Raw genomic sequence first — 26,973 nt, 5'->3', positions numbered from 1 at the left:
AACCAGATTATGCCCACAGTGCAAATGGTGCACGGGCCCCATAAATGAAGGTTTTCAATTGTGGTCTCCAATTGTAATAAATGCCCTGCTTGATTGCAAACTACTGTATCTATTATAGCAACCAGTCAGTATGGATGCCTGCTCCTGCAATAGATGAACTGGAAACTTTAATTAGACTCAACCATCTTTCTTGTGCCCCCTTTCTCCTCTTTCTCTACAGGTATTTGGAAAGAAACGTGTTGGGCCCACAAACTTCAGGTGCTGAATCTGTTTCAACAGTCTCTTTCTGGTATCTCATTGATTGTGGCACTCACCACAATGGTGGAGAGCTGAATGAAAGCAAAACCACGGTTAAGCTGTGTCTGTTTGTCTTTGATTACACGGACATTTGAGGAGGAGAGAACGGCATATGGCGCCAAGGCACTTAAAATGGAGTCCATCGTACTATGTGGATTCAGGTTTCGTAAGATGATGGCTGTCAAGAATAAGAAACAACATAGTAGTTAAAATCTTGACAACTTTCAGGCACCTCGATCTAACTGGATTTAGGAATCTTCACAGCTAACAATGTTCTATATGGCATGTACAGGGTCCACAGAATTTTGGCTTTCATTTATTTAAAAAAGATCAAGTTTTGGCCCTCAGTGTTTCAGACAGAACCTGAAAAAACTTTTAGTTGAATAAAGGGAGAAAAAGCCAAATAATAAGAAGTTCATAAAGCTATGATGATACTTCAAGCTCCTTTTAAAATACATGTGACTGTAGTATATTTGTGAACTGAACACTGCGTTGCACTATAACTACTTGCTGGCTAAACTACCACTACATCCCAAACCGTCACTCAGTGACTGAGAAAAACAGTTGCTTTACTTCTACTCCAAGCAGTTGGCTGTGAGGTTTTTTTTCCCTCAGCTGCAAGAACCAGCCTGAGAGACAGGGGGGAAGGGGGTTTGAGAAAGTAAGAAAAGAAAATATTCAGTTGTAGAGTTCTTCCCTTCCTACTCTCTTGCATCCTCATTACTATGATATAATAAAATTTAATAAATACATTAGTATTTCTCAGTTGCTGAAACATCCTTTATCAGGGAACCTGCAGATCCTGAGTTCCACATCTTGAATTACACATGAGAAGCAGAATGGAAAAGCAACAGCAGCAGTGGTTGAAGCAGCCAGCCAACAGATGTAGGCTACACACCACTCAGTATACAACTATGCTACATAATGGGCACTTCGATTTGACTTAACTTAAATGTAATGACAAAACTTAAAGCAAGGTCATGTCCTGAAAGCCTCTTTTTTTAATGAATGTCTTCAGCATCTAGACTCTAGAACATGTCTTTGATCAGCACAGATATCAATCCACTTTTTCCCTACCTTTATAGCTTCCTCTCATTCACAAGTCCCCAGCTTCCCAAGCTTTCTTTCCAAATTCACGACAAAAATACAAATTCCATATCCTGGCACCACCAACACTCAGGCATAATTGATATAATTTCATTAAATAGCAGTATTTTGTTGTCACAGTATTTAAAAGAAATTCTTTAGCTCGAGATATTAAATCCTACAATGAAGATATTCACAAACGACATCCCATCACGTACTCTTTTTTGCCCATTTCTCAATGAAACTTGGTGTCACACAGAGAAATCCAAACTCTTAGACTACTGAAACAACATAAATTTTGTGACACAGTCAAATCGAAGTGCCCATTATACTTCCACTCACATTGTTCCTTAATGCACTAGTGTTGAACTAATTGAATCATCATAGTTTTTCCCTTCCTGGAAGGCTGTTTTCAGCACCCTCAATGTAATGTGATTTGCACTTTAACTGTAAAGACAGCATGAAAACTAGACTGGTTCAGGTCTGACTATAGCTATACACTGGAAACTGTCACACTGCTCAAACACCATACTCACTGTCATTAGCATTCTCTGCACAGGGTTCAGACATCTGGGCCATAGGCTGAGTAGAGAGGGCTGCTGACACCTGGTATGGCTGTGGGAGGGGCAGAAGGCCTTGACTGAGTTCACGCCCTGACAGAGCCACCAGCTGGTCCAAGCGACTACCAGGAGGAAGCTTCTGCTCAGCTTCTGTTGAGTGTGCAGGACCATATATGAGAAAAATAATAAAAAGAATGCTATAGGCAACTAGAATGAGTGTGCAGGACCATATATGAGAAAAATAATAAAAAGAATGCTATAGAACTAGGACATTCAAACATACCAGATCTGGGAATGCCACATTTGAAGCACTTCTCTCTGCGTTTGAAGTTCTGTACTCCACACTGTTAAAAGAGCAAAACCATCTTAATGTAGAGTGTTAAGAAGCTTCAACACATGGCCCAATTATCTACTAAACTTCACTTTACAAAATCCTGCCCTTGCTGCAAAATAGCTAATTCCTTCTAGTAACCTCAGGTGCATACCTTTCCTGCATTTTCCACTGCATTGGTTGGAAAACACACACATACACAAATGTTTCGCATAATCTCAGAAGTGTGCCCTCTGTCATGTTTATTATGGCATAAGTCTCAACTCCTAACCAACTCTTCAAGGATCACAGTACCTCATGTCATTTGCAGTCTCTAGAACTCATTGCAGGAGCATCTTGAACCCCTGCTCTGGGAAACAAAACCATTCAAAATAAAACAGATATATTTAGATTGCCTAGGCTGGTTCTGATCAAGAACATTGGATTTTCTTGATGCTGAACTTGAACTTAGCACACACTACTGCCCATTTCCCAGATAGTGCCTGCGTTTGGAAAAAGCCAATCATCACTCCTCTGTAACAGATCTTCACTCAGCCCTCCCAAGCAGCAGAGCTCCCTCTCACACACCCTCAGGTCCAATCCTCAGATCACCACAGAGAGGCCTTCAAGCTGGAGACTGATCTCAAAGTACATACCTTGCTGCAGAGCCAGTCCTCATTGATCTTGGGTTTAGGATCACTGTAGTGCATGGAAACTTTCTGGCCAAGGATGGTGAGAGAATGCTGCAGGGAGAGAAACACAGCAATGAGATTCTAGACCAGTGGGGAAAAGAAGGTGCCCGTCACTGCCGCAGCAGAAAGAAGGAGAGGATCAAACCCTTCAGCTGAATGGATGAGGGGGAGGGAGGGAAGGGAGCACAGGCTGAGAGAGGTTTGGAGCTTGGCTACTTGGCTAGCGCACACCTAATCTTGCCGACAGAGGCACCTGTCTCTACCCAAGGCACCGGGACATCTGGCTGCTGTGATGGAGGGAGAGTGTGTTGGAGAGAGACAGAGAGAAAGATGGAGAGAAGAAACAGACAGAGAGAATGCAGCCGTGCTCCAAGACACCATCATACAATACCACTATGTCACTAGAATGACCCATTTTCACCTTCTGTCCCACAAGCTGGGAACATGTATTACTAGCTCTTTGTCCCAACCCAGAATCACTATGCCCCCACAACAGGCACCTTTCCATAGAAAGACAGCACTCCTTTATTCATCACTGTTATGTTTATGTCAACTTCCATTTAAGGGCATGCTGGGAAGAACACCCAATGTGCTGGTCACAAGTCCATTCAAGAGGTGGAAACATCTGGGAAATGTAGAATAACGTTTTAAGCTAGGTATACCTCCATTTCTATGTTGAGTACTTGGTTTGCTACTCTATTCTGTCCAGAGACAACTCTGTTGTTTGCTAAGGAACAGTATATTTCTGAAGTGGTCTTTGACAAGATGGCTATACTCAGCTTCAGACTCTCAGCACATAGAGAGGGCAGCCCATGATTATAAGCTATATATTCTGTAAGAACTACAGAGCTAGTAGGCATTTGTTAGGAGCTAAGCCAAGTTGCCATAGGCTATAGTATTGCTGATAGATGCAAGAACCTTATTTACCTCTGGCTGATTGCCATCCTACACAGATAAGACAGTGCCACTATCACACATACTTGTACAGATTGTGCTCAAAAGGAGTCTCTAGCCCACACCTGCTTGTTAATCCTTCTTGCATCCGGAGCAAAGTGCATCATCTCAGCCATCCCAAGGCTACATGTGTCAGGTCCCACTGGGGATGCGCACACACGGCCTGGTTATACCGCCAACACAGAAGTATAAGAGGAGGAGGTGGAGGAGGAGGTGGCAGAAGCTACTGCCGTGACTGCATAAACACTGCAAAAACCAAACAGTTTGGGCTAGGGGTACATTTACACCAACTTTGTGGCTATTTTGAACCAACATTACAGTTTGAAACTCTGGTCAAACCAAAAGTTTGGGGTCTAAAAGCTTGGCTCATAGCCAGTCACAACTCTATTATATTGGAGAGAAAACAGGGTATTTCATAGATGGACTGTCAACACTGAACCTTGAGAGGAAGGAGAAAAGGCCTCCTAGAATTTCCATCCTAAATCCCTGACTGCACTTTAAGAGTACTGATACCCCTATCATGATAGTCTCTGACAAGCTAAGGAGAAAAATCAGTCAGCTTTCACACCTAGTTGGCTGAGTTCTAAACGCTAAAGTCTAGGAATGCTGGAGACTGTCACACGGAGGATCATGCATACTTCCAGAGCATGAAAAAGAACACATAGGAGTCCTGACTCCTCAAACCCTTATCTGTTACTACTAGGAATTCCCCCAACTTCTACTACTATAGATTAAAGCTAGCTCCTTGGTTTCCCTTCTCAGCTTGCTAGAACCCATTTTTCCTCCCCAAGAAGCAAATCAAATCCAGATGCTAACCCACTGCCTGGGCTACTAGTAACTACTTAGGAAGTCCTGACTTCTTGTGTATCTACTCTGAACACACTAGAAACCCCAGCCTTCCAGATCTGGAGAGAGCCCAGAAATCTCCACCCAGTTCCCATCACTCTGTTCTAAATCCTGGGACTAGACAGTGCAGGACTTCTCACTCTCAGGCCTAAGTCCTCTTTTCCCCATCCCTCTTTAGTGATTCCCGCTGGGGGAAGTGGCTGGGGCTTGTTATATGAACCAGCTTTTTGGATTGGTCATTAACAGTAGGAGTACTTGTGGGTTTCAAGTGCAGCAAAGCAACCTGATTGGCTTCCATCCATCGTGTAGCGTCCTGCAAGTGATTAAACTCGACGAAGGCGAAGCCCCGGCTCTGACCTGGAGGACAGCATTCAGATACAGACGCAGTGTGTTAGTCAACAGATCCAGCCAACATCACGCACCCCTGTCGCTGTACCAAATGGGGCGAGGGCAAGGTGCAGGGGGGAGAAAACAGGGGAGGGTGGAAAGGCACAGAAAGGGCACCCTAGTGGCAAAGTGGGGTGGTGCAGACTCAGAGGCTGGTCGAAAAAAGGAAAGCTTGGTGTTCTGATCATTCTGAACCAGAAATAGTTTTTGCCACTCATTGCTGCTTGGACCTCAACATGTTTTTTTCTGACTCAGACCTGGGAACAGAACTGTGGAGTCCCAATTCAGTAGCCTCAAAATCCTGCTTGACAGCAAATGATAGCTCCAAACAGATCTGGCCTTAACATTTCTCTAGCACTAACATTTTCTGTTATCTACTACCACTTCTGCTTCCATAGTATAAGAAATAGCTATTTCAAAGCATTTGTCCAGTAGGCTCCCTCTTACTACTACTACTTTATGGTAAGCACCTGCATAACTTGGGGGGGGGGGGGACGACAAAAATAAATAAATAAAAAAGCACCCCACCATGTCAGAGAACTAACAGCAGGGGATTCAACAGCTATGATGTCGTCAAGAGACAAAAAACTGCAGAGCTATCAAATCTGAAACTGGGAAGATCTGGGTTCAAATCCCAACCAATCTGTAAGACCCACTGGATGACTTTAGATGAGTCATGCTCTTAGCCTCACTGCCCCAACCAGAATAATAGTGTTTTCCCTCACAGCTACAGTAAAGAAGAGTGCCATAAAGAAGTGTTATCTACCATAAACTTAAACACAAACCAAATAACGTCATGTGCCTAGATTGGAAGAAGTTTGGCATAAACCCTAAGAAGGGGCACTGAATTCAGCGAAATAATATGGTGATAACTAGCATCTTTCCTACACTTGTACTTAGAAATAATGGAATTAAACTTAATGTTGAAAAGTATATAAACTGGTGTACCATTCTAATGTGATAAGTACAGTATAATGTTTAAAAGAAACTAAACAGATGCAAGAAAAAGTAGTCTGCTAAGACTAATTCAGAACTCTTTTATTTTCAAAGTCTATAGTCCCTTGTCCTAGAAAAAGTGGACTTCTCATAAACAGGATTGTACAATTTTAATTTGTTCTATCAGCCTTTGGTTGCCCATGGTAGCAGGGTGCCTTTCTGTACCCTCCATCAAGTAGTACCTGGCAGCCTTTCTCAGACCTCGTACAACACAGAGCAAGATATAGAGGACTGTAGTGCCACACACCTTGCTTTTAAAAATAATGAAAAGAAAAAGAAGAGGTACACAAGTATACTCATGGGCAGCAGGTAAATGTGTGTGATATGTAAGAAGGAACAAACTTACCTGCTTAGTTTAATATTTCTCCCTAGTTATAAGCTACAGACTAGGCACAACCCAACAGTTTCTCCCTAGAGCAGGCTAAAGGGTTTTCTTGCCACCTTTGCACTATCCACAGCCACCACCCCACTAGTTGGTATTCTGATTTCCTTGGTGTAGACTAGCATAACTTATGGTCTACCACACCAAACAAGATTATCGATGAAGTAGTGTGGACAGACAGGTGCTAGACAATCTTCCATCTCTCTCATCCCACAAACAGGCTAGAAACAACCCAGGGGGCTCTCAGAAGTCCCTGGAAGGTCCCATTTGTTTTGAGGGTTGCATTCGACGATAGATAAAAAGCTGTGAAACCTGTCCTGGCATCTTTTCCATCAGTACTACATGCTTAAAACAGAGCCCAACTTAGGCTGCAAAGATCAAAGAAGGATCCCCCCTCCAAACCAATGAAATATGATCAAATATGACCAAGTAGAAGACACAGTACAGATCTTCATCAATGCATTTTGTTTCTGATCCCAAAGAAAAGTTGACCAAGACAGTAAGAAACCAAAGAACTAATCTTCATAAAGAAAGATATGGTGAACAGCTAGAGCCCCAGTAGCCTCACACTTATAAAGAGTTCAGTGAAACTTGGAAAAGAATAGGATCCAAGGCTACACATACCCCAGTGTTTTGCTACTTTCCCCAGCCAATCACACAGCAGAGGAACTACTGACACCCAAGATTAAGGGATGATGATTAAGGTCAAAATACAAAAGCACTCCAGAGTTACTTATGAATCCCACTGCTGTCATTTGAAAGCCTGATTAATCCTAAATGCTGTAAGAGAATGGATACAGCAGAGACCACAACTAAATATTTAATGCCACAGGGCAATATCTGTTCCATTTGCACACACACCTAGTATACCACACCACATTTTGGAACGTGCCACATAGTAGGTGAAATACTACAGCCAAACCAAAAGAAGAGAAGTTAGAACTGTGAACGGGAGCTCACCTGAAGCTTTATTCCGCATCAGTCGCACCTCCCGAGGCTGGAATCCATGTGCCTGCAGCTGAGCCCGGATCTATAGAAGCATAGAGGAAGTCAATGATACAAATGCCAGAAGAGTGTTAAACAGAAAAGAATTACTGTACTTGAATAAGTGAATAATGACAGTAAGTTACTGCAAAGACTCAACAGCAGTGCCTCTCTGCTGAAGTATCAACATACATCATTCTCAGTAGCAGATTGAGGCAGCATTCTCAGCATGATGATACTGCTAGCCTTCTGTTCTTCCTCATCTTGCTCAGTTCTGTAGTCCTGGTCCCGATAGTCGCCATCACCAGGAAATCCTAGGTGATCACTGGGGCTGTCCCGTTTTCTACGCTGCGTCTCAGATCCAGAGGAGGCCTCATAGGAATCCTAGTTAACAAAAGCACAAAAGAGGTAGGGTGTGAATAGGCAAGACTTCAACAGATAAAGAGGCCAGTCCTGCAAACCAAGACCTAGTGATTTTCTAATAAACATCCTAATAGCCATATAACCACACATACATTCCACCCTCTGCCTTTCCTAACACTAACTCATAATGGCACCAGGACAAGCAGTCCTCCAAATACACATAATATCATAGCAGCAGCAAAGATTTCTTTACAAGTTCAGTTCTAGTCCCTTTCCCAGGACCCATGCAGACTCTCTTCTCTATGAATTCGTCATGCAGCCTGCTGCAATCTTCTCCAACTGGACCTTTATGCAGTTTTTGTGGCTACCTAAATGGTGCAGGAACAAGTATAAATAGTACTGTACACTATTTCTTTGGAGTTTCTGAAAGAGAAAACTTGAAACCTAAGTCTAAGCCAGGGGTGGGCAACTGCTGCATTCCAGATGCCTGCCTACAACTCCCATAGCCAGCACAGTTACTGGAGGATTATAGGAATTACAGTCTGGGGAGCCAAGTGCTGCACACATCTGGTTTAAGGGAATTTTTTACCACCACAAACAGGACAAATACAGCTGGAAGCACAAAAGCTGGGTGTTAAATCTAATTTCTTCTCATGCCAGCTGTTCACAGCAAAAATAAATAAATAAATAAAATGCTCCCGTTGTAAGGTTTCCAGTAAAAGAGGTAGTACTCTAGAGAAAACACACAGCCAAGAGAACTCCATTGCCACAGAAGACAGAAAACCTAAAGCACATAAGTATCTCCCAAAAGGCCCACCTCAACCTACCTCCACACTGTGTTCCTCAGAGGAATCATCATAGTCATTGGCAGATTCCTGGTTGCTGAAATCTCGCATGTAGGCTCGATAATCCATATCTCTATAGTCGTGGTCCCTCTGGTTCCGGCCTTCTGAACCCTCATCCTGGGTTTGGTCTACAGCACCATAGCGACCTGTCCGATCACCACGACCACCTCTAAGAGAGTATACAATAAAAATATATATACTGAGAACTATTGTTGAGATGTCAATTCCAATACTAATGGACAGGAGACATTTCTTCCCTATCTAGTATTTTTGTCAGGGCCATGTAGGACCATTATTGGCAAACACAGGTAAGGACTGACTTCAGTGTTTGTATGAACCAGACAAATGCTCTGGAGGTATCATCTTCACTTGCTATTTGTTCACGTGAACCAAATATTGAAAGGGATTCCCCACCCCCACCCTATTCATGTGGTGTACAGAACCTACGACCTAACTCTTATCAGTCTCAACAAGCATGACCCATGATCAGATATAAGGGGAGCTTAAAACAACAACAACACCTGGAAGTCCATCAGTTCCACCTCTCTGAGCTTCTGTCGGTAAAGTAAAACCACTCTGGCTATGATCAAAAGCATTTTCACGATAGGGTATAAATGAGTAAAAGATAATCAACTCAAATAACATCTGAGGTTTAAGGGCAGGGGAGCAGTGCAGAACCCTCACTGCCTTTGAAGGCTGATTCAGATACATCTGCAGGAGTACAAGAAGTGGCTCTAGTAATGTTATCGGTACACCAAAGCTATTTGAGTGAAGCCAATAATGCGTTTCCTTTCCATCTAAAGGGCTTCCATGCTCTAGTGAATTGTCTCCAAGCACAACAAAGACTGCAACAAAAATAAGATCACCCAAGCCTGAGATACTTTGATATTATACAAATTCCCAAAACAGGATTCATTTATTCCAATATTTTTCCTAATTCTCTCTCTCTTTTAATTTAGTGCAACACCTAAATTTAATACACATTAAAGACTCCCATGTGTCATTCTGTTTTAATACAAGTCAGGAATAACTATGCTTTAACCATGGTTATGGAAATCCATTAAGTGACCTTAGGCAAGTCACCCTGCTAAGCTTTAGAGGATGGCAATGGCAAACCCCCTCTGAACAAATCTTGCCAAGAAAACCCCACAATAGCTTTGCCTTAGGGTTACCATAAACTGGAAATGACTTGAAGGCACACAACTACAACAACAATGGATAGCCTTCTGGAGTGCAGCCAGCCATGATGATGACAATGATTGTGGTTTCCTAAGGTGAGAACAAGTTCTCAAAAAACCAACACATCTGGAGCAAAATTAACCAAGGATAACAAATAGCCACACCAGTGGTGAAAAGCAAGAATTTTCCTCAAACAAACAAACAAACAAACACACACCCAGAAAATTTACTGGAAAGGCTTAAAAGAAAAAACAGAAGTCACTTCTGATTTTCTTTTCAGCTACATATTCCCCTTTGAAAAGGTTGTCAAGTCAAGTCCGACTGTAGGGGGCGGTGTTCATCTCCATTACTGAGCTAAAGAGCCAGCAGTGTCAAAGACTACTCTGTGGATCATATGGCCAGCAAGACTGCACAGACTGCTGTTACCTTCCCACTGAAGTGGTACCTATTTATCTACTTGCACTTCTACACAGCAGCTGATTTTTCAGATAGGAATGGCTTATTAGGGGACTCAAGGACCAAAACTGGATCCTGGCCCCTCCTACTGTTGCCTACTTCTGCAGTAACACCTTCATCAAGCCTTTGCAATCTTCATCTTGGAAGAGATCATGGCCAGTATACCTGATTAGATTTGCCAACGTTTTGTTTCTTCCCTCTTCTCTAACCTTTGTGCCAGAATTCTTGAGAAATAGAAACTCACTATTATCAGTAATATTGTAGTTATTCTAACAAAGGTACTAATCAACTCTGTGTTTTACTCTATGTGGTTAGCTCTACATCTGACCACAGCACATGGAATATAAAGGGGTTATTTCCCGCTACTGTACCAGTGAAACAAAAAATATGTTGTAGCTATGGAAATGCAGATAAGCAAACTATCACTAGCACCCTAGCAGTACAAAGCTGCTGCTAGGGTACAGCAGCTTCCTAATGCTGCTTACTGTAGAAGTATGATGCACAGTGAACCTCCTATTGTGTGCAATTTTTCATTTGTACAAAAAACAGTGCTTGGAAACTGAGTTACAGGTTTATTCCCATGAAATCACTACTTAAAAGGCTTTCTTCTCATTTATCATCACAAGAGCATCTCAACAAGACATCATAGTACTTAAGAGTCAGTCAGCTCAAGGGGCTTGACACTGCAGTCACTTTACTTCAGTACTGCACCCCAACCCACAGGAGTATTAAAGCAGTGACTAAAGACAGACTGCCATTAATGTAAGTTTCTGCTAATTTCTAACAAAACAGAGCAGATACTAGAATTGATGCTGAACTTATCCCACCATTGCCTTGCTTATTGGCAAGACCTAGAAAACTCAAGAAACCACAATAGCATCGTCATGTGCTATCTCAGAATAAAAGATAGCTTATTCCTTTCTAGAGCCCTGAAGTAAAATATATTACCTTTTTTCATATTCCATTTCTACCCCTGAACTGCAAATGCTTCAGAAAATCTTCCAACACAGGCTCTTCAATGGGTGGCTGCCATTCCAGTAGATTGCGAGAAGTGGATCTAAGCAATCTCTGCAGGGAAAATAGGGGAATTCAGCAATTTTCAGACCCAATTTCTCCAGCCTAATTTCTCAGTATAATATGGCTACACCTGTATTACTATTTCTATATAACAATTTTAAAAAATAGAATTACAATTTATTAAACCATGCATTAAAAACCTTTAGGCTTCACACATGCATGTACAACTCCCATGTTATCTAGTTATGCTTGAGGTTTGCCATTTTCCCATAGTACAGTCGGCCCTCCTTATCCACAGATTTTTTTTATCCACAAATTCAAGCATCCATGGCTTGAAAATATTCCGAAGAAGTATACATTCCAAATAGCAAACTTTGGTTTTCCATTTTACATAAGGGATTATATTTAATGGGACTTGAGCATCCACGGATTTTGTTATCCACGGGGGATCCTAGAACTAAATCCCCGAGGATAACAAGGGCCCACTGTATTAACAAAGAGCTGTCTGGGCACTCTAAGGATGAGCATCTTCAGTTTTCTAAATGACCATATTAATATAATTACTGGTTCAATGTGATCTCTCAGTGCTGGATTTTGACATGCCCAAACCTCCATTTCTGCTCCATATTACTGGTTATTATTAGTGAAGTATCAGTTCTCCCTTTATAAGGTGTGGCTCACCTCAGAGAACTTGACAATTTAAAGTTGAGAAGAAATGCCATATTTCTCCACATTATTTGAGGGCAAGATCATTACAACCCCTACAGATTTTCCCCTCTTATTGGAAAGTATAATGATAATTCTGAGCTCCAGTAAGAGACATTGGCTTGAAACACACAGGCCAAATAAAGTGGCTTCTAGCCACTTTGGGGACGTGACACTGAGATGACACATACCCTCAAAATGCCCAGAAGCAGCGCCGAGGCCAAGTGAAGGGGCTAAAAGCTGGAACAAAAAGGAGCAGAGATAATCTGGTGCCTGGCAGCAGCCAGCTTGGGACTGTGGCCTTACAGTTGCCATGGTCCCAGCATTATCATGGCCAGAGGCCGCTCTTTATTGCCAATTTGCGTCATGCCATAATTTGAGTATAGTGGACCCTTCCCAACTGTGGAGGTTTAGTACCATCCTCACCCCACATGTGGGGTAAAATGTGGGCAGTCATGCCCCATATTATTCAATGGGTGGCAATGCGTATGGGGTGTCGTGACATGTAGGTGCCTGAATCAGCCAATCTCCAGCCTGCCAATAGGAAGGGTCCACTGTAATTAGGTAGGCTTAGGAGCCAAGACTCTACAGATGTATTCCTAGCTTTATAACCAACTGGCTATATGACCTTGAGCACGTTGCCACTTCGTCCATTAGTGAGATAATTCTCCTTTGCATTTCAGAGATTTGAGAGATTTAGGAAGATTGATGGACCTAAAGTGGTTTGAGCCTTAATATACAAAGCCATCACAAAACAACAAAAGAAAATCCCTATACTGAGGAAATATTTATATTGCACCACAGAATTAAATTGTATTGCTTAGTGGTAATCATGTATGCAAACAGGAATGAGCACAGGAAAACAAAATCTACCAATGTAGTAGCAAACTTCTTTGCTACTGTACAAACACTATTTGAACTTGAAAGGCTGCAAACATCTTAATAAACATGCTATTCTCTCACTCACATAAAAGAACAGCCATTTCCCTAAAAGCTATTTTATTTGTTGTTAAGTAAAGCCCCTGAGAGCCAGCATGGTGTATCTATTTCAATACTGGACTAGGATGCTGGGAGACCAAGGTCCAAATTTTCATTCAGCCATAGAGACTCACTGTAATGCAATATAGATTCAATGCCCCAAATCTGTTCTGAAGACTGACATTTTAAAACTACCCATCATCATCATACATGCACACACAAGGCTTTAAAGATGCATAGCATGTCCTGAACTTCCATCAGGTGCCTTTATTTCATGTGTTTCCTGCACTGGATAGAAGGAGAAAGAAGATGCTCTCTGCTATTTCAAATAAATCATCAGAGATAGTAGGAACTCTCTTAATCCTTAAAGGGCAAGTGGCCTGCATATGGGAAAAGACCTGCTACAGCCAAGATGGCTATATGAGGAACCCAGCAAGCTGTATTAAGCCAACAGCCTAGATTTGAAGCACCCCCTGCTTCTGTCCCCAATACATATGCTAATTACTTGCTAATTAGCTTACTTGCTGTTCACCGCTATGATCTTTGGAATAGCGGTATATAAATAAAAAAACAAAAAAATAAAAAAAAAAACAATATGGCTGGAGTTTTGACTGAATCAATAACCTTTGTGAACACAAATACTGCTAAGTTTTTGATTCTCTAAACTGCAACATTTCCCCCCATTTACTACAGTCAATCACAACTGTGTTAATGACAACTACTGAAGCACTTCTCTTTAGGGCAGAAGTAGATGTGAAAACTGAAAAAAGTTCAATTTCATCAACCTTGGGCTACAACTAGATACAGTACTTCCTGACTGCTAAAGTGCCCTTCAAGCACAATACCCATTAAAACATGCCAAGAGGAATTCACTCCTAACACAAAGTATAGACATCTCTTTGCAAAATGCTTGCCCTTTTGACAGTTTGAACACACTGGAAATGAAAAGTTACAAGAGCAGAATTAAGAGCCTTTCCATGAGAGTATTTTAAAACATACCGTATATTCTGCCTTCTTTAAAAGGAAGAAGTTAGATCAGATCCTCACTAGTAAATCAATAAAGTTAAGGTTTCATACCTGTTGGTCTGTATAATTTTCTTTCCCATCTTCCAAAATATATGATCAGCCTTTCTGTTCATAATTAAACCTATTCTCTTCTTTCTGCTATACATACTTCATACTTTCTGCAGCTCTGTCATGGCTCCTGCACAACACTAAGCTATGTGGAGGAGGACACTATGCACCTATTTACTGCATGTGAAACAGCAGTGAAAGCATATTTCAGATTGCTGTTGAGAGAACCAAGACAATAAACCGACATTTTACATTTTAAATTCTTTATGCTGTCATAATTTTTGGCCTTACCCAGAATTTACTCAATATTTGGAATGGCAGTATCACAAATCTAGCTTCCCAGGTTATTAGAAGTTATATAATAAGGGGAAATCAATATACTTTCACCATGTATTTCATGGGACATGAAGTGCTTTCACTCAGCCAACTCAAGAAGATACCTATAAATTACTGCAAATTCAAGGTATAACTAAAAAAAAGCACAATAATAAGTTGACAATACAGGATATATCTGAAAAATAAAGAGCTACATACGTTTTTGATATCACACTGTATGAACAAACCTAGCTCAAACAAAACATGTGTATTTTCTTAAATCTGAATCCACTGTATCAAATACACTAAAATCCTGTTGGGACACTACACTAAAGCATTAAACTAAAACTCATTATCTAAAACTAAACTCATTATCTGAGCTCTTCTCCTACATTATGTTCACAAGAAGAAATGCTGAAGTTTTTGCTTTATTACAGCATGTCGAGTGTCCAAATAATAATAAATGTGTTTAATTTGTGCTGCAGTGTTTGAGACATGACCCCTTTATGGGTCATTTAAGCACAGCCCCATAATTGCTATTTGAACACATATTGCATCAGATCAGTTTCAAAAGCATCTCCTAGTCTTATTCCACAAATGTTCCCAAGTTTAACATTTAATACAGGGTGGAGATCATTCCAGATGCTACTGGACTACATCTCAAGCCAGTATGACTCGTCCTCAAAAAATATGGTTCGTTTTAGTCTGGCAACATCTGAAGGACCACAGATTTTCCACTCTTGCTAAAGAATGTGGGCCGGGGTAAAGTGTGACCCGTGAGGCTGGTTTTGGTCAGGTTTTTACCTGGCTCCTTTCACTCCATGCAGTTATAGCACTGATTTCTGCTTTAACTGCATCCTATGGAATTTGGGGACTTCTAAATACTCTTCCCTAAACTACAAACTCTGTGGTTGCACAGGAGCTTGTTCTGACCATTAGAAGTGGAATCACAGCATTATAATTTTATAGTGTGAAAAAGCCACTGATGTTAAGCCTAATCTCTTCCCATCTACTTCCAGGGGAAAAAATCCTCTTTGCTTGCCCAGTTTTTTAGATTTGGTTTTAATGTTCTTTTATCAAGTTATTGTTAGCTCTGCTTTTGTTGGCTTTATTTATTTTGTGTAAACCATTCTAGGACTTTTGTCAGCTGACGAATAGATAAAAAAATCTAAATGGACACACAAATATCAACTCTCCATCCAATGGACATTTCCCATACTTGAAATTACCCATTAAAATGGGCCCTTGGTATCTGCTGGAGTTTAGTCCCAGGACCTCTTACGGATACCAAAATCCATGGATGCTCAAGTCCCATGATTTACACTGGCATAGTATAATGATGTCACTTATATAAAATGGCAAAATGAAAGTTTGCTTTTGGGGTGGGGGGATTTTCAAGGTGTGGCTAGTTGAATCCATAGATACAGCAGGGGGACTGTACTAGTAGTGGCTAAAACTAATTGTGAGGTTTACTAGAATAGATCTATTGAATCTACATAAGTCTATTTTACAATTTCCCATTGATTTAAGGGGCCTCCTCTAGTTGAACCCTATATGCTTAATGGAAAAACAATTAACTATTGTTACTCCACTGCTGTGCAGATGCATATGAAAAACAATACAGACCATGAGCATAGTTTCCATAACTGCTTTCTATTAATTAACCTCATGAGAGCCAGTGTGGCACAGTGGTTTGAGCACTGGATTATGACTCTGACACCAGGGTTCAAATCCCCACTCAGTCAAGGAAACCCACTGAGTGATCTTGGGCAAGTCACATGCTCTCAGTCTCAAGGGAAAGCAATGGCAAACCTCCTCTGAACAAATCTTGTCAAGAAAATCCCATTATGGGTTTGCCTTAGGGTCTTCATAAGTAGGAAACGACTTGAAGACACACAATGACAACAACAAAACTATCATATACACTTCATCTCATCTAGAGGTTCTCTGTCATGTGTGACATAACCAGAAGAATTTATGACTTTTCCATCTTCCCTGATAGTAATATCATACAGGTCTAAAGCTATTCTTTAAAATGTGTGTCCAGCAATGTTCATATGTTGCATTTTGGGCCTAACCCATCATTTCGCTTAACATTCCCAGAAACACAAGATATGATGTATATAATATGAAGTAGTATTCCCACTTCAAAATTAATAACAAAAAAACAACAACATGGAATACTGTGCTATCTATTCTTAAAGCCATTTATTAGATGTCATTCTGAACAAGAATGGGAACCAGTTGTAATAAAAGCAAGTTTAGCTTCTATAACAAACCAAAAAGACTTAGGTTGCAATTCCAAGCACCTACATATACATGCATCCCATTTATATCAGCAGGTCCCAGATTTTTCCCAAAGAAAATGGACAGGATCCAGTCTGATAAGATTTAACATTAAGCATTCTTCTGATACTATAGTGAATGAAGAGGCTCTGCCTCCCTCTTTGCTAAACACTAGCTTCTGTATCTAATTTGGAGAAACTAATATGCCACAATAAGATGCTTTGGTCATTAAGGGGCCACAAGACAAAAATATTATCCTCTTCATTTCTTGAGTTTGTGTCCTCATTGCTTACAATACTCCCTCAGAGCCAATAATGTGCATGCCAGCATACTTATCTGCCAAGTGAAAAGAACCAGGCACCAGTTAGAGTTGCCAGAGTGAAAAGTGAAGAGGGCTCCTACATCTTTAATGGCTCTGTAGTAGAATAAGGAATTTCAACAGTGCTGCTTGGGGGAACAAATGTAACTTTCTTTTTTAAAAAAGAAGGCTTTTAGCTCAGTGCATAAGATCTAAATCTAAACTGAACATTTACATTTTAATTTATTCAGAATGTTTTCTTGGAAACAGTCAAATCAACCCCAAAACCCAATGTGTTTTGTCAAAACGTGGCTGCATCCTCAGTGCAGAAATAACCCAGTTTGACACTGCATTAACTGCCAACGGCTCCATGTTACAGAATTCTGGGGACTCCCAACAAACTATGATTCCTGGGATCCCATCCACAGCATGGAGCTGTGGCAGTTAAAGTGGTGTCAAACTGGATTACTTCTGCAGTGAGGATGCAGCCTGTGATCCCCTGGTCTGCTTGCGGGTGGATTCAGGGAACTCCAAGGCTTTGGTCTTGACTGACAAAAGAGAACTGGACCCAGATTGACACACAACCATCTTTGGGCACCTGAGGCTGGGAATGCCTGACAGCCTGCGCAGCACAGTGATTGGACAGTCTTGGTCTATGACTCTGGAGACATATTTGAATCCTGCTCAGCCATGAAACCCACTGAGTGGCCTTGGGCAAGAAGTCACACTCTCTCAACCTCAGGGAGAAGGCAATGGCAAACCTCCTCTGGACATATATTTAGGTTCACCATCAGTCAGAAAAGACTTGAAGGCACGCAACAGCAACAACAACAACAACAACAACAACAACAAGAAGGTGTGTGTTGTCGTTAGCAACTAGGGAGAACACTTTGAGGGCCTCGGAGGTAGAGGAGCTTCCTCCACAAATCAACCTGTTGTCCTTTTCCAAGGGCTGCCCAAGGCTCCTTGCAGCCATGTTGGGAAGCCTGGGAACCCCTCTGTCTCTGAGGCTGCATCCACACGGCAGAAATAACCAGGTCTGATGCCACTTTTTAACCGCCGTGGGAAGGGAAGCAGCCATTTAATGGAGAGAGGAGGAGGGGAGTGTGCGGAGCTCCTCCCGGGAGGAGAAGGCAGCCATTTCTCTCTCTCTCTCTCCGTGGTCCAAAACACAATGCTAAGGGATTCTGGGAACTGTAGTTTCGTGTGACATTGAGCCTTCCCATGATTCCCCAGCACTGAGCCAGGGCAGTTAAAGCGGCCTCAAAGTGGGTTATTCCTGCAGTGTGTTTTGGAGCTCTCCCTGCGTCCTGGTCGAGGCCTCCCTCAGAGGGCCAGCCTCCTCGGGCGCCTCCTTGGCTCACCTGCCCAAAGCTGCCCTGCTGGCGCCAGAAGCGGATGAGGAGGGGATTCGCCCCGAATGCGGCTGCCTCGGCCCGACGCAGCAGCAGCAGCAGCAGCAGCCCGCCTCACAAAATGGCGGCGCCTCTGTAGCTCACTGGCCCCGCCCCCTCTCCCCTCCTCACAGGACTCTCTTCGTCGTCACCGTCCCTCGCCTCAGTGACAAGGAAGGCCGAGAGCACCCATTCGCCCGCCTTATCTCGCACCCAACGCCCACTCTGTAACGGGATTGGTACACATTGCTGTCAATCAGAGCTCGCTTTGCACTCATTCGCTCAGTCCCAAGGCTCCGCCTCCCGGTTTCAATGCCGTTCAAGACCGCCTCACTTTAGGGCAAATGGTTCCCCAAAGAGATTTTGGACTTCAGCTCCCAGAAGCCTCAGCCATGTTAGCCAATAGTCTGGGATTCTGGGAGGTGAAGTCCAAAGTCCCCTTAAAGCAGTATTCCCCCAAACTTTGCCCTTTAAGAGAATTTTGGACTCCAGCACCCAGAAGCCTCAGCCATGTTGGCCAAAAGTCTGGGATTCTGGGAGATGAAGTCCAAAATCCCTTAATAAAGGGCATAGTTTGGAGGAACCACCGAACAAAAGCATCTGAGGAAGTAGATTGAAGTCTACGATATCTCATGCTGCCAACTTCTTTCTTTCAGTTATTATTATTATTATTACCACTTTATTCGGCTAAATTTGGTGCTTTCCACAGTGGTAGAATTTAAAGATATAGCCGTGTTAAGTCTGTAGAATTAATTATGTCTAGAGATTTTGCAGTACCTCTGGAAAAAAACTGGGGAAAAAAGAAACTTGTAGCATGAGCTTATTATTGGTATTATTATTATACTGTATTATCTCAGTACACTCTTATAGTGCTGCTATTCCATTTTGACTGCTCTGACTGCCTCCTGTTGCATTCTGGGGTTTGTAGTCCAGTGAGGCCTAAGAGCTCTCTGGCTGAGGAGTCTAAAGGGCACTCCTTAAACTACAAGTCCCAGAATGCAATAGGAGGAGGTGGAGGAGGCAGTACGATAGTCTCCTAACACCGCTATTATATCTTTGAAAGATTTTGTAATATAAAATATTATGGAGACACACAAGAAATAATAATAAAATTATAAGTATTAAGAGTTATTACTGTATCATTGTTATTAATAACAATATTAAATAATAATAATAATTTCTTGTGTGCCTCATCATCATTATTATTATTATTATGGAGGCACACAAGAAATAACAAAATTTTAAATATTAACAGTTAATAATTTTATTACTATTATTATTGTTATTAATAATATTAAATAATAACAGTGATAAATTATTATTGTTATTTCTTGTGTGCCTCAATATTATTATTATTATGGAGGCCTTCCAGAAACAATAATAAAAATTATAATAGTAATTATTATTTAATAATAATAATAATTAGTTATCCCTTAATGTGCACTCTCTCTGTTTCGCTTTCCACTGTTGGCGCTGAAGGACATGGCTGCTGAGGGTCCCTTTTTGGCGCCGCCACCAAGGAGGGGGGCGCGCGAAATATTTCCCCCCGAACCCACTTCCTGCGTCAGGGGGCGGGACTTCCGGCGGCAGAGCTGACCACCATGGCGGCGGCCTTGAGGAGGCTAGGCGGCCTGCAGAGGTGGATGTGTTTAGCCAGGCCTAGCGGGGCACGCGGCGTCTCCTCAGGGGAGAGGGTTCGCTCTTCGGCTTCCGTCCAGGTGCCCTCGGTCCCTGCTCCGTCCCAGGTGGCCCCCAGGCCCCTCCCCCAGAGGGAGCAGCAGGAGGACGACGAAGAGACACCCATGTTCATCAAGGTGAGAGAGCGAGAGGGCACCGACGCCAAGGAGGAGGGCAAGGCCACGCGAAATGGAGGCACTCCAGAAACAACAACAACAACATTAATAAGAATAATAATTAATAATAATAAGGATAATTAAATCATAGTAGTAACAATAAATATTATTATATTATAATTATAATATGGAGGTACACAAGAAATAATAATAATAATAATAACAATAATGATAGTAATAAGTGACAAGGACACCACAATGTAGGATGTGAGGTTGCAGAGTGACAGCTACAAGGGCCTGCTGTACATATATACTCTGCCTCCCTCTCTCAATATATTGTTGTGTGCCTTCAGATCATTTCCAAATTGTGGCGACCCTAAGGCCAACCCATCATAGGGTTTTCCTGGCAGGTTTCTTCAGAAGGGGCTTGCCATTGCCATCCTCTGAGGCTGAGAGAATGTGATTCACCCAGGGTCAGCCAATGAGTTTCCTTGGCTGAGCTGGGATGCAAACCCTGATATCCCAGTGTCCCAGTCCAGTACTCAGACCATTGCACCTCATTTGCCCTGAACATCACTTAACATCTGTCAATTTGGGGTTAAATTTAACTCCCCCATCCCATCCATGGGTGTACATGTGTGTGTTGTGTGCCTTCCAGTCGTGATTTATGGTGTCCCTAACGCAGCCCTGTCATGGGGTTTTCTTGGCAAGTTTATTCAGAGAGGCTGAGAGAGTGTGACTTGCCCAAGGTCACCTGGTGAGTTTGTATGACTGAACTGGGATTCATACCCTGGTCTCTAGAGTCTTAGAGCAACACTCAAACTACTACATCATGCTGGCTCTTATGCAACTCTTGGGATACCAAGATTCGAATCCTTGCTTTGCCATGAAACCCATAGGGTGACCTTAGCCAAGTCATACTCTCAGATTCAGAGTAGGGAAAAAGGAAACCACTTCATAACAATTTTTGATAAGAAAGTCCCATGGTAGGATCACCTTCATGTACTTGAAGCCACACAACAACAGGCAGCAAAATACCTTAAGCTTAGGACAACTATAATAATGAGCCAACTTTTTTCAGTCTTTGGGCTCTTTCACACTACACAATTCCAGCACTATGATTCCACTTTAACTGCCAAGACAACATCTCTAAAGTCCTAATCCAAAGCTCAAGCCACTACACCACGTTGGCTCTTTACATTTTATAGGAGAGGGAATTTCACCAAGCATAGCTTTGTGCCTGGATGAGTGACAAGTAACACTGCTGAAATCCTCTCTTGTAACATAAATTACAGGAAAAGAGATTCAGCATTAGGAAGAACATCCTGATAGTAAAAGCTGCTTGACAGTGGAGTCTCGTTCTTTGGAGGTCTTTAAACAGAAGCTGGTTGGCCATCTGTCAGGGGTGCTTTGATTGTGAGTTCCTGCATGGCAGAATGGGGTTGGACTGGATGGCCTTTGAGGTCTCTTCCAACTCTATAATTTGACATACACAAAAAAGCAGGAGGATCTCAAAAACAATCAAAACACCTACTAAAGGAAAGAGGAAAAAGGGAGAGGAGATCCAAGCAACCCAATTAAAAAATAAATATGAAAATAAATAACACTATGAAAAATATGTGCAGAAGAGAGAATAAAAAAAAGTCTCAGCACAAATCAACCAAAGCCAATGGCAACCAAGGGCAATGAAATATAGCTTAATGGCATACAAGAAAACAAGTACAGCTGCACAGTTAACATAAGCTTAATACATACAGTATTGAGAGCATCTTGAAAATATTTTTTAAAATATACATTCCAAAACATAAACTTTGATTTTGCCATTTTATATAAGGGACTCCATTTTACTGTGCCATTGTATTTAATGACACTTGAGCACCCACAGATTCTGGTTTCAGTCCATGATGCACACAGGAATCATAGTATTTATTTTCATATTTTTAAATTGGATCGAAATCCTCTTTTCTATACAATCATCAAAGGTACAGGAGCTCCTTACAGTTTCAAATTTTGCAGCCTTACTGGGATGGATGGTTTTTTTCCACACACCCTTTCCATTCCTATTCAGTAATTGAAATTAGAGGCAGTTCCCTTTGCTATACTACCAAAAGACACAGGTATGTATTCTGTTAATCCCTTCGCCTTGAGCATCAGGCAGTCACAATTTGGGAATGCAAAAGAGCCTGCTTTTAGCTTTATCTTTATGCCAGTGATGCTGTGACTTGGAGCATTCTGGACAGTGGAGGCAGTTCAGAGGCATGCATACACATGCACACACTACATCTTTGCTATAGCATAGGTGGTATTCTACAATCCCAAGGCAGTCCTAGCCCTGCTTGTCTGTAGAGATGTATAGTGTAAGTGCCATAGTATAGAGTAGTGTTTCCCAACTAGGGTTCCTTAGAACCTTAGGGTTGCACACGAAGTTACTAGGAGTTCTGTGAAAGGTTGTGATTGAAAAAAATAATCATTTTATTTATGCTGTAGATATAATAATTTTTATGCAGGGATTCCTTGAGAAACCACACTGTATATCAGAGAAGGCTGATATACAGGATGCATTCACTACAGTGGATTAATTTTCAGTGCACACTAAAGACTCCCAGAATCACTGATGTATGTGTTGGATGGAAAGGATTATTGGATGTAGCTGCTGGATTATTAAGACTGTCTGTCTTGTAAAAATAGTAATAACTTCATAAAGCTCGTAGCTGTCTCTGAGGCCATTAAGACACCCTCCTGCTTGGTGCAGGCTGCACCTACAGAATGTATGATATTTTCTTTTATATAAATTTACCCCAGAGGCTGCTGCAACAAACCAAAAAAGGGAACCACAAAAATGTGCAGTTCGATCTTTTCCATGTTCAGATAGCCCAAAATTGCATGTGAATGTCCAAAGTTTGGGGTTTACATTTGGAGACACATAAGGTCTTGGTTAAGCAACTAGTTCTTAGACTGCATCTGCACTGCAGAAATAATCCAATTTCACACACACCACTTTAACTGCCATGGCTCAGTTCTGTGGAATTCTGAGATTTGTAGTTTGTTGTGTCACCAGTACACTCTGGCAGAGATGGCTACATGTCTCACAAAACTACATTTCCCAGAATTCCATAGTATTGAGCCATGACAGTTAAAGTGGTGTGGAACTGGATTATTTCTGCAGTGCAGATGCAGATTTAGGCTCAGTTCTCCATCTGTAAACAAGATTTCAGTGCAAAATGTGGAAACACAGTTACAGCCCAATCCCATGCCATACTTCTTTAGAAGTAAATTGTGTTACATAGGATTTTAAAGAGTCCTGTAGTTGCGGTCTTGTTCATACTTTCTTTGATGTAACTCTCACTGAATACACTGGCCCTTATTTCTAAGTAGAGGCACAAAGAATTGTTGTGTAAAGAACTTTGGAAACTAAAAGCGTCAGGCCTGCTTCTGAAGTCTTTCATTAATGACTGTCTGAGTAAAATGTGGGTCCACAAGAAAAAAAAATGAAAGTAGTAACAGGAAGCATCATCTTTTACAAGATATCACACATTGCTTGAGTCTCAAGATCCTTTTATTATGTCAAAATTATGGTCCAAACAGAGCAGGTGCTGCAAAGATTGGTCCTTCAAAGGCTGCTTTTTACAGCCATCATCCCCTGACCATTCCTGGACCATCCTTTTCCTAGCCACAAGGCCCTCCACGTCTTTTGAAATCCAATGTGTTCATTAGACTTCTGTGGCAGATTCCACCCATTTTCAAAAGAAAGACACTTTTGACCTATCAGTCCTATTTCCTACTGATCTGTGCAAAGAATTATGTGAAGCTAGTGTTCCCAAGTGTGAAATGGCTGGATTCTGTAAAACTAGGCCTATCAAGGCTTAGGCAGTGGTTCTCTAATTTTGGTTAATCTTGCTGGTAAGTTTACAGTGTGGTTCCCAGGCTCTTCTCCTTTCCTTACCCCTGCTGGCTGGATAGAAGAAAGTGACTCCTACAGAAAGGAAGGTTGCCCCCCCCCCCCATTCTTTCCTGTGGGAGACAGGAGGGGAGCCGAGGAGCTTCAGGGGGGCTTGATAGTGGGGCTCTAAACCCCACTACTGAACAGCAACAGTGGGATTGTTCCTTCCTGGGTCTTTCTTCAGCAGGAAAGGGGAGATGAAGATTGTGCAGCCTTCATCCTCTGCTTTGGGACGGGTTTCTGAGCCCCCCACCAAAGAGCAGCTTCCTTCTAGCATCTTTCTTTTGCAGGAAAGAGAGGTGAGGTGAAAGTAGACTTCAAAGCCATACTACAGCATCCTCCTATTCCACTTCTTTCTTACAGCAGAGAAAAACAAACCATGCTTAAGCACAGAAGAAGCAAAGAGATAGCACAGGAATACCTTGTTAATCTAAATGAATATAAGTCTCCAGGACCAGATGAACTACATCCAAGGGTATTAAAAGAACTGGCAAATGTAATATCGGAGCCATTGCCAATAATCTTTGAGAAGTCCTGGAGAACAGGAGAGATCCCAGCAGACTGGAGGAGGGCAAACATCCCCATCTTCAAAAAGGGAAAAAAAAGAGGATCCCAACAGTTATCGTCCAGTTAGTCTGACATCTATACCAGGAAAGATTCTAGAGCAGATCATTAAACAGAGAGTCTGTGAACATTTGCCAAAATCACAAAGAGTCAACATGGGTTTCAGAGAAAGAAGTCATGCCAGACTAATCTTATCTCTTTCTTTGATAAAATTACCAGCTTGTTAGATGAAGGGAATGCTGTGGATGTAGTATATCTTGATTTCAGTAAGGCCTTTGACAAAGTTCCCCATGACATTCTTGCAAAAAAGCTTGTAAAATTTGGGCTAAACAAGCTAACTGTTACATGGATTTGTAATTGGTTACTATCTCTTTGCTTATTCTATGCTGAAATTCCCCCATTCTGTCTTCTGTTCCATTTTCCTCAGGTTGAGTACCCTTTGCCTTTTCTGAGAAGACTGAGGCAAAGAAGGTGTTGAGTAGTTCTACCTTTTCTCTGTCCTCTGTTAGCATTTTGCCATCTTCTGCACACAGTGGCCCTACCATTTCCTTTTTCTTCCTTTTGCTGCGGACATATCCAAAAAAGCCCTTTTTATTGTTCTTAACCTCTCTAGCAAGCCTGAGTTCATTCTGTGCTTTGGCTTTTCTGACTTTACCCCTACACAGTCTAGCTATTTGTTTGAATTCCCCTTTGGTAATTTCCCTATTTTTCCATTTCTTATACATGTTCCGTTTAAATCTTAGCTCAGTTGAAAGTTCCTTAGTCATCCATCCTGGTTTCTTGAGATATCTCCCATTTTTCTTCCTCATTGGAACTGTTTGAAATTGTGCCTTCAGTATCTCTCTTTTGAGAAACTCCCATCCGTCCTGAACTCCCTTCTTTTTTAGTATTCCTGACCATGGGGTCACCCCCAGCATTTCTCTTAAGTTTACTGAAATCCGCTCTCCTAAAGTCTAGAATGTGTGTCTGACTATGCCTGGTTTCTCCTTTCCAGTGTATAACAAACTCCAGCAGAACATGGTCACTTCCACCTAATGATCCCACCACTTGCACCCCATTAACCAAGTCATCCTTGTTGGTTAGGATCAGATCCAAAATAGCTGACCTCCTTGTTGCCTCTTCCACCTTTTGGACCATGAAATAGTCTTCCAGGCAAGTAAGGAATTTGCTAGACCTTGAGGATTTGGCTGAGTTTGAATTCCAGCAAATATCAGGATAGTTGAAGTCACCCATCACTACTACATCTCTCTTTTCTGAATGTGTGGCCATCTGTTCTAGAAAGATATCATCCACTTCCTCCGTCTGACTTGGGGGTCTGTAGTAGACTCCCACCATAACATCCTTGTTGTTTCCCTCCCTTTTAATTTTTATCCAGATGCTCTCCACCTGGCTTCCATGATTGATGTCCTGGATCTCTTCACTGGTGAAAATATCCCTGACATATAATGCTATTCCTCCTCCTTTCCTATTTGGCCTGTTTCTCTTAAAAGGGTTATACCCCTCTATTTCTACATTCCATTTATGAGACTCATCCCACCAAGTTTCAGTGAGGCCTATTATATCATATTTGCTTTGTTGTAGGAGTTCGAATTCATCTTGCTTATTCTCCATGCTCTGTGCATTAGTGTAGAGACATCACAGACCATGGGAGAGTGAAGATTTAACCTTCCCATAAATTCTAACATGTTTGTATTTTAACATGTTATATTTTAATTTATAACTGTTTTAATTCTTAAAATTGATTAATTGTTTTTAATTTTATATTTATATATTTTAATATTGTTCTACTTTTTAAAAATTGTATTGTTTTATTGTTTTTGTTCGCTGCCTTGAGTATTGGGAGAAAGGTGGGATATAAGAAAATAATAATAATAATTATTATTATTACATATAATAATTACATAGATAGGATTGACAGTATATGGCCAGTACCTAGTATAGCCAGCTGTGGGGATGTTGGGATTTGCAGTCCTGAAATACCTGGAGAGCCACATGTTCCCATCCCTGACACAATTTCCCATTCATTATTGTCTATGCAAAAGTTTCCATACCTATTTGTAATGCCTAATCATTTGCTATGTTCTGTCTCTGAAGATAAAGGTTTTGAGTTTCTCAGCAATATCAGTTTAGATTTTGGAAAGTACCTCAGTTTGACCACCTGATGGTAGTGTAAATCTATATTGCAGTGCAGCTAGCATTCTCTTTCTCTTCCATCTATGTAGCGTGCATTTATTGGCGGACTTGTCTGCTCTGTAGCTGTGATGCCTCAGGG

The 26,973-nt window shown here is 41.6% G+C and overlaps 2 protein-coding genes across 8 annotated transcripts in view; one reads left to right on the top strand and one right to left on the bottom strand.

Annotated features, from left to right (window-relative positions):
* The window catches only part of RBM10 (RNA binding motif protein 10), a 28,358-nt gene extending 9,836 nt beyond the window's left edge, over positions 1-18,522 (bottom strand). For 5 of the 7 annotated variants that reach the window (XM_042449090.1, XM_042449091.1, XM_042449092.1 and 2 more), the window contains exons 1-10: positions 18,375-18,522; positions 11,286-11,405; positions 8,685-8,871; positions 7,687-7,878; positions 7,471-7,540; positions 5,029-5,102; positions 2,910-2,996; positions 2,227-2,287; positions 1,920-2,093; positions 315-475 (exon numbers count right to left, since the gene is read on the bottom strand). In XM_042449090.1, coding sequence (XP_042305024.1) covers positions 315-475; positions 1,920-2,093; positions 2,227-2,287; positions 2,910-2,996; positions 5,029-5,102; positions 7,471-7,540; positions 7,687-7,878; positions 8,685-8,871; positions 11,286-11,302 — 1,023 coding nt within the window. In that variant the 5' untranslated portion in view covers positions 11,303-11,405; positions 18,375-18,522. Of the gene's footprint in view, positions 1-314; positions 476-1,919; positions 2,094-2,226; positions 2,288-2,909; positions 2,997-5,028; positions 5,103-7,470; positions 7,541-7,686; positions 7,879-8,684; positions 8,872-11,285; positions 11,406-18,374 lie in introns of those variants that run through there. The other 2 variants (XM_042449097.1, XM_042449093.1) reach the window with 2 other exon arrangements.
* A 1,449-nt stretch (positions 18,523-19,971) lies between these two features.
* NDUFB11 (NADH:ubiquinone oxidoreductase subunit B11) overlaps positions 19,972-26,973 on the top strand; it is a 60,872-nt gene continuing 53,870 nt past the window's right edge. The window contains exon 1 of the mRNA XM_042448485.1: positions 19,972-20,218. Coding sequence (XP_042304419.1) covers positions 20,006-20,218 — 213 coding nt within the window. The 5' untranslated portion in view covers positions 19,972-20,005. The remainder of the gene's footprint in view (positions 20,219-26,973) is intronic.

Source organism: Sceloporus undulatus, chromosome 2 (assembly GCF_019175285.1).
Source record: "Sceloporus undulatus isolate JIND9_A2432 ecotype Alabama chromosome 2, SceUnd_v1.1, whole genome shotgun sequence".
Classification (NCBI taxonomy): domain Eukaryota; kingdom Metazoa; phylum Chordata; class Lepidosauria; order Squamata; family Phrynosomatidae; genus Sceloporus; species Sceloporus undulatus.
This window is presented reverse-complemented; position numbering and strand designations above follow the sequence as displayed.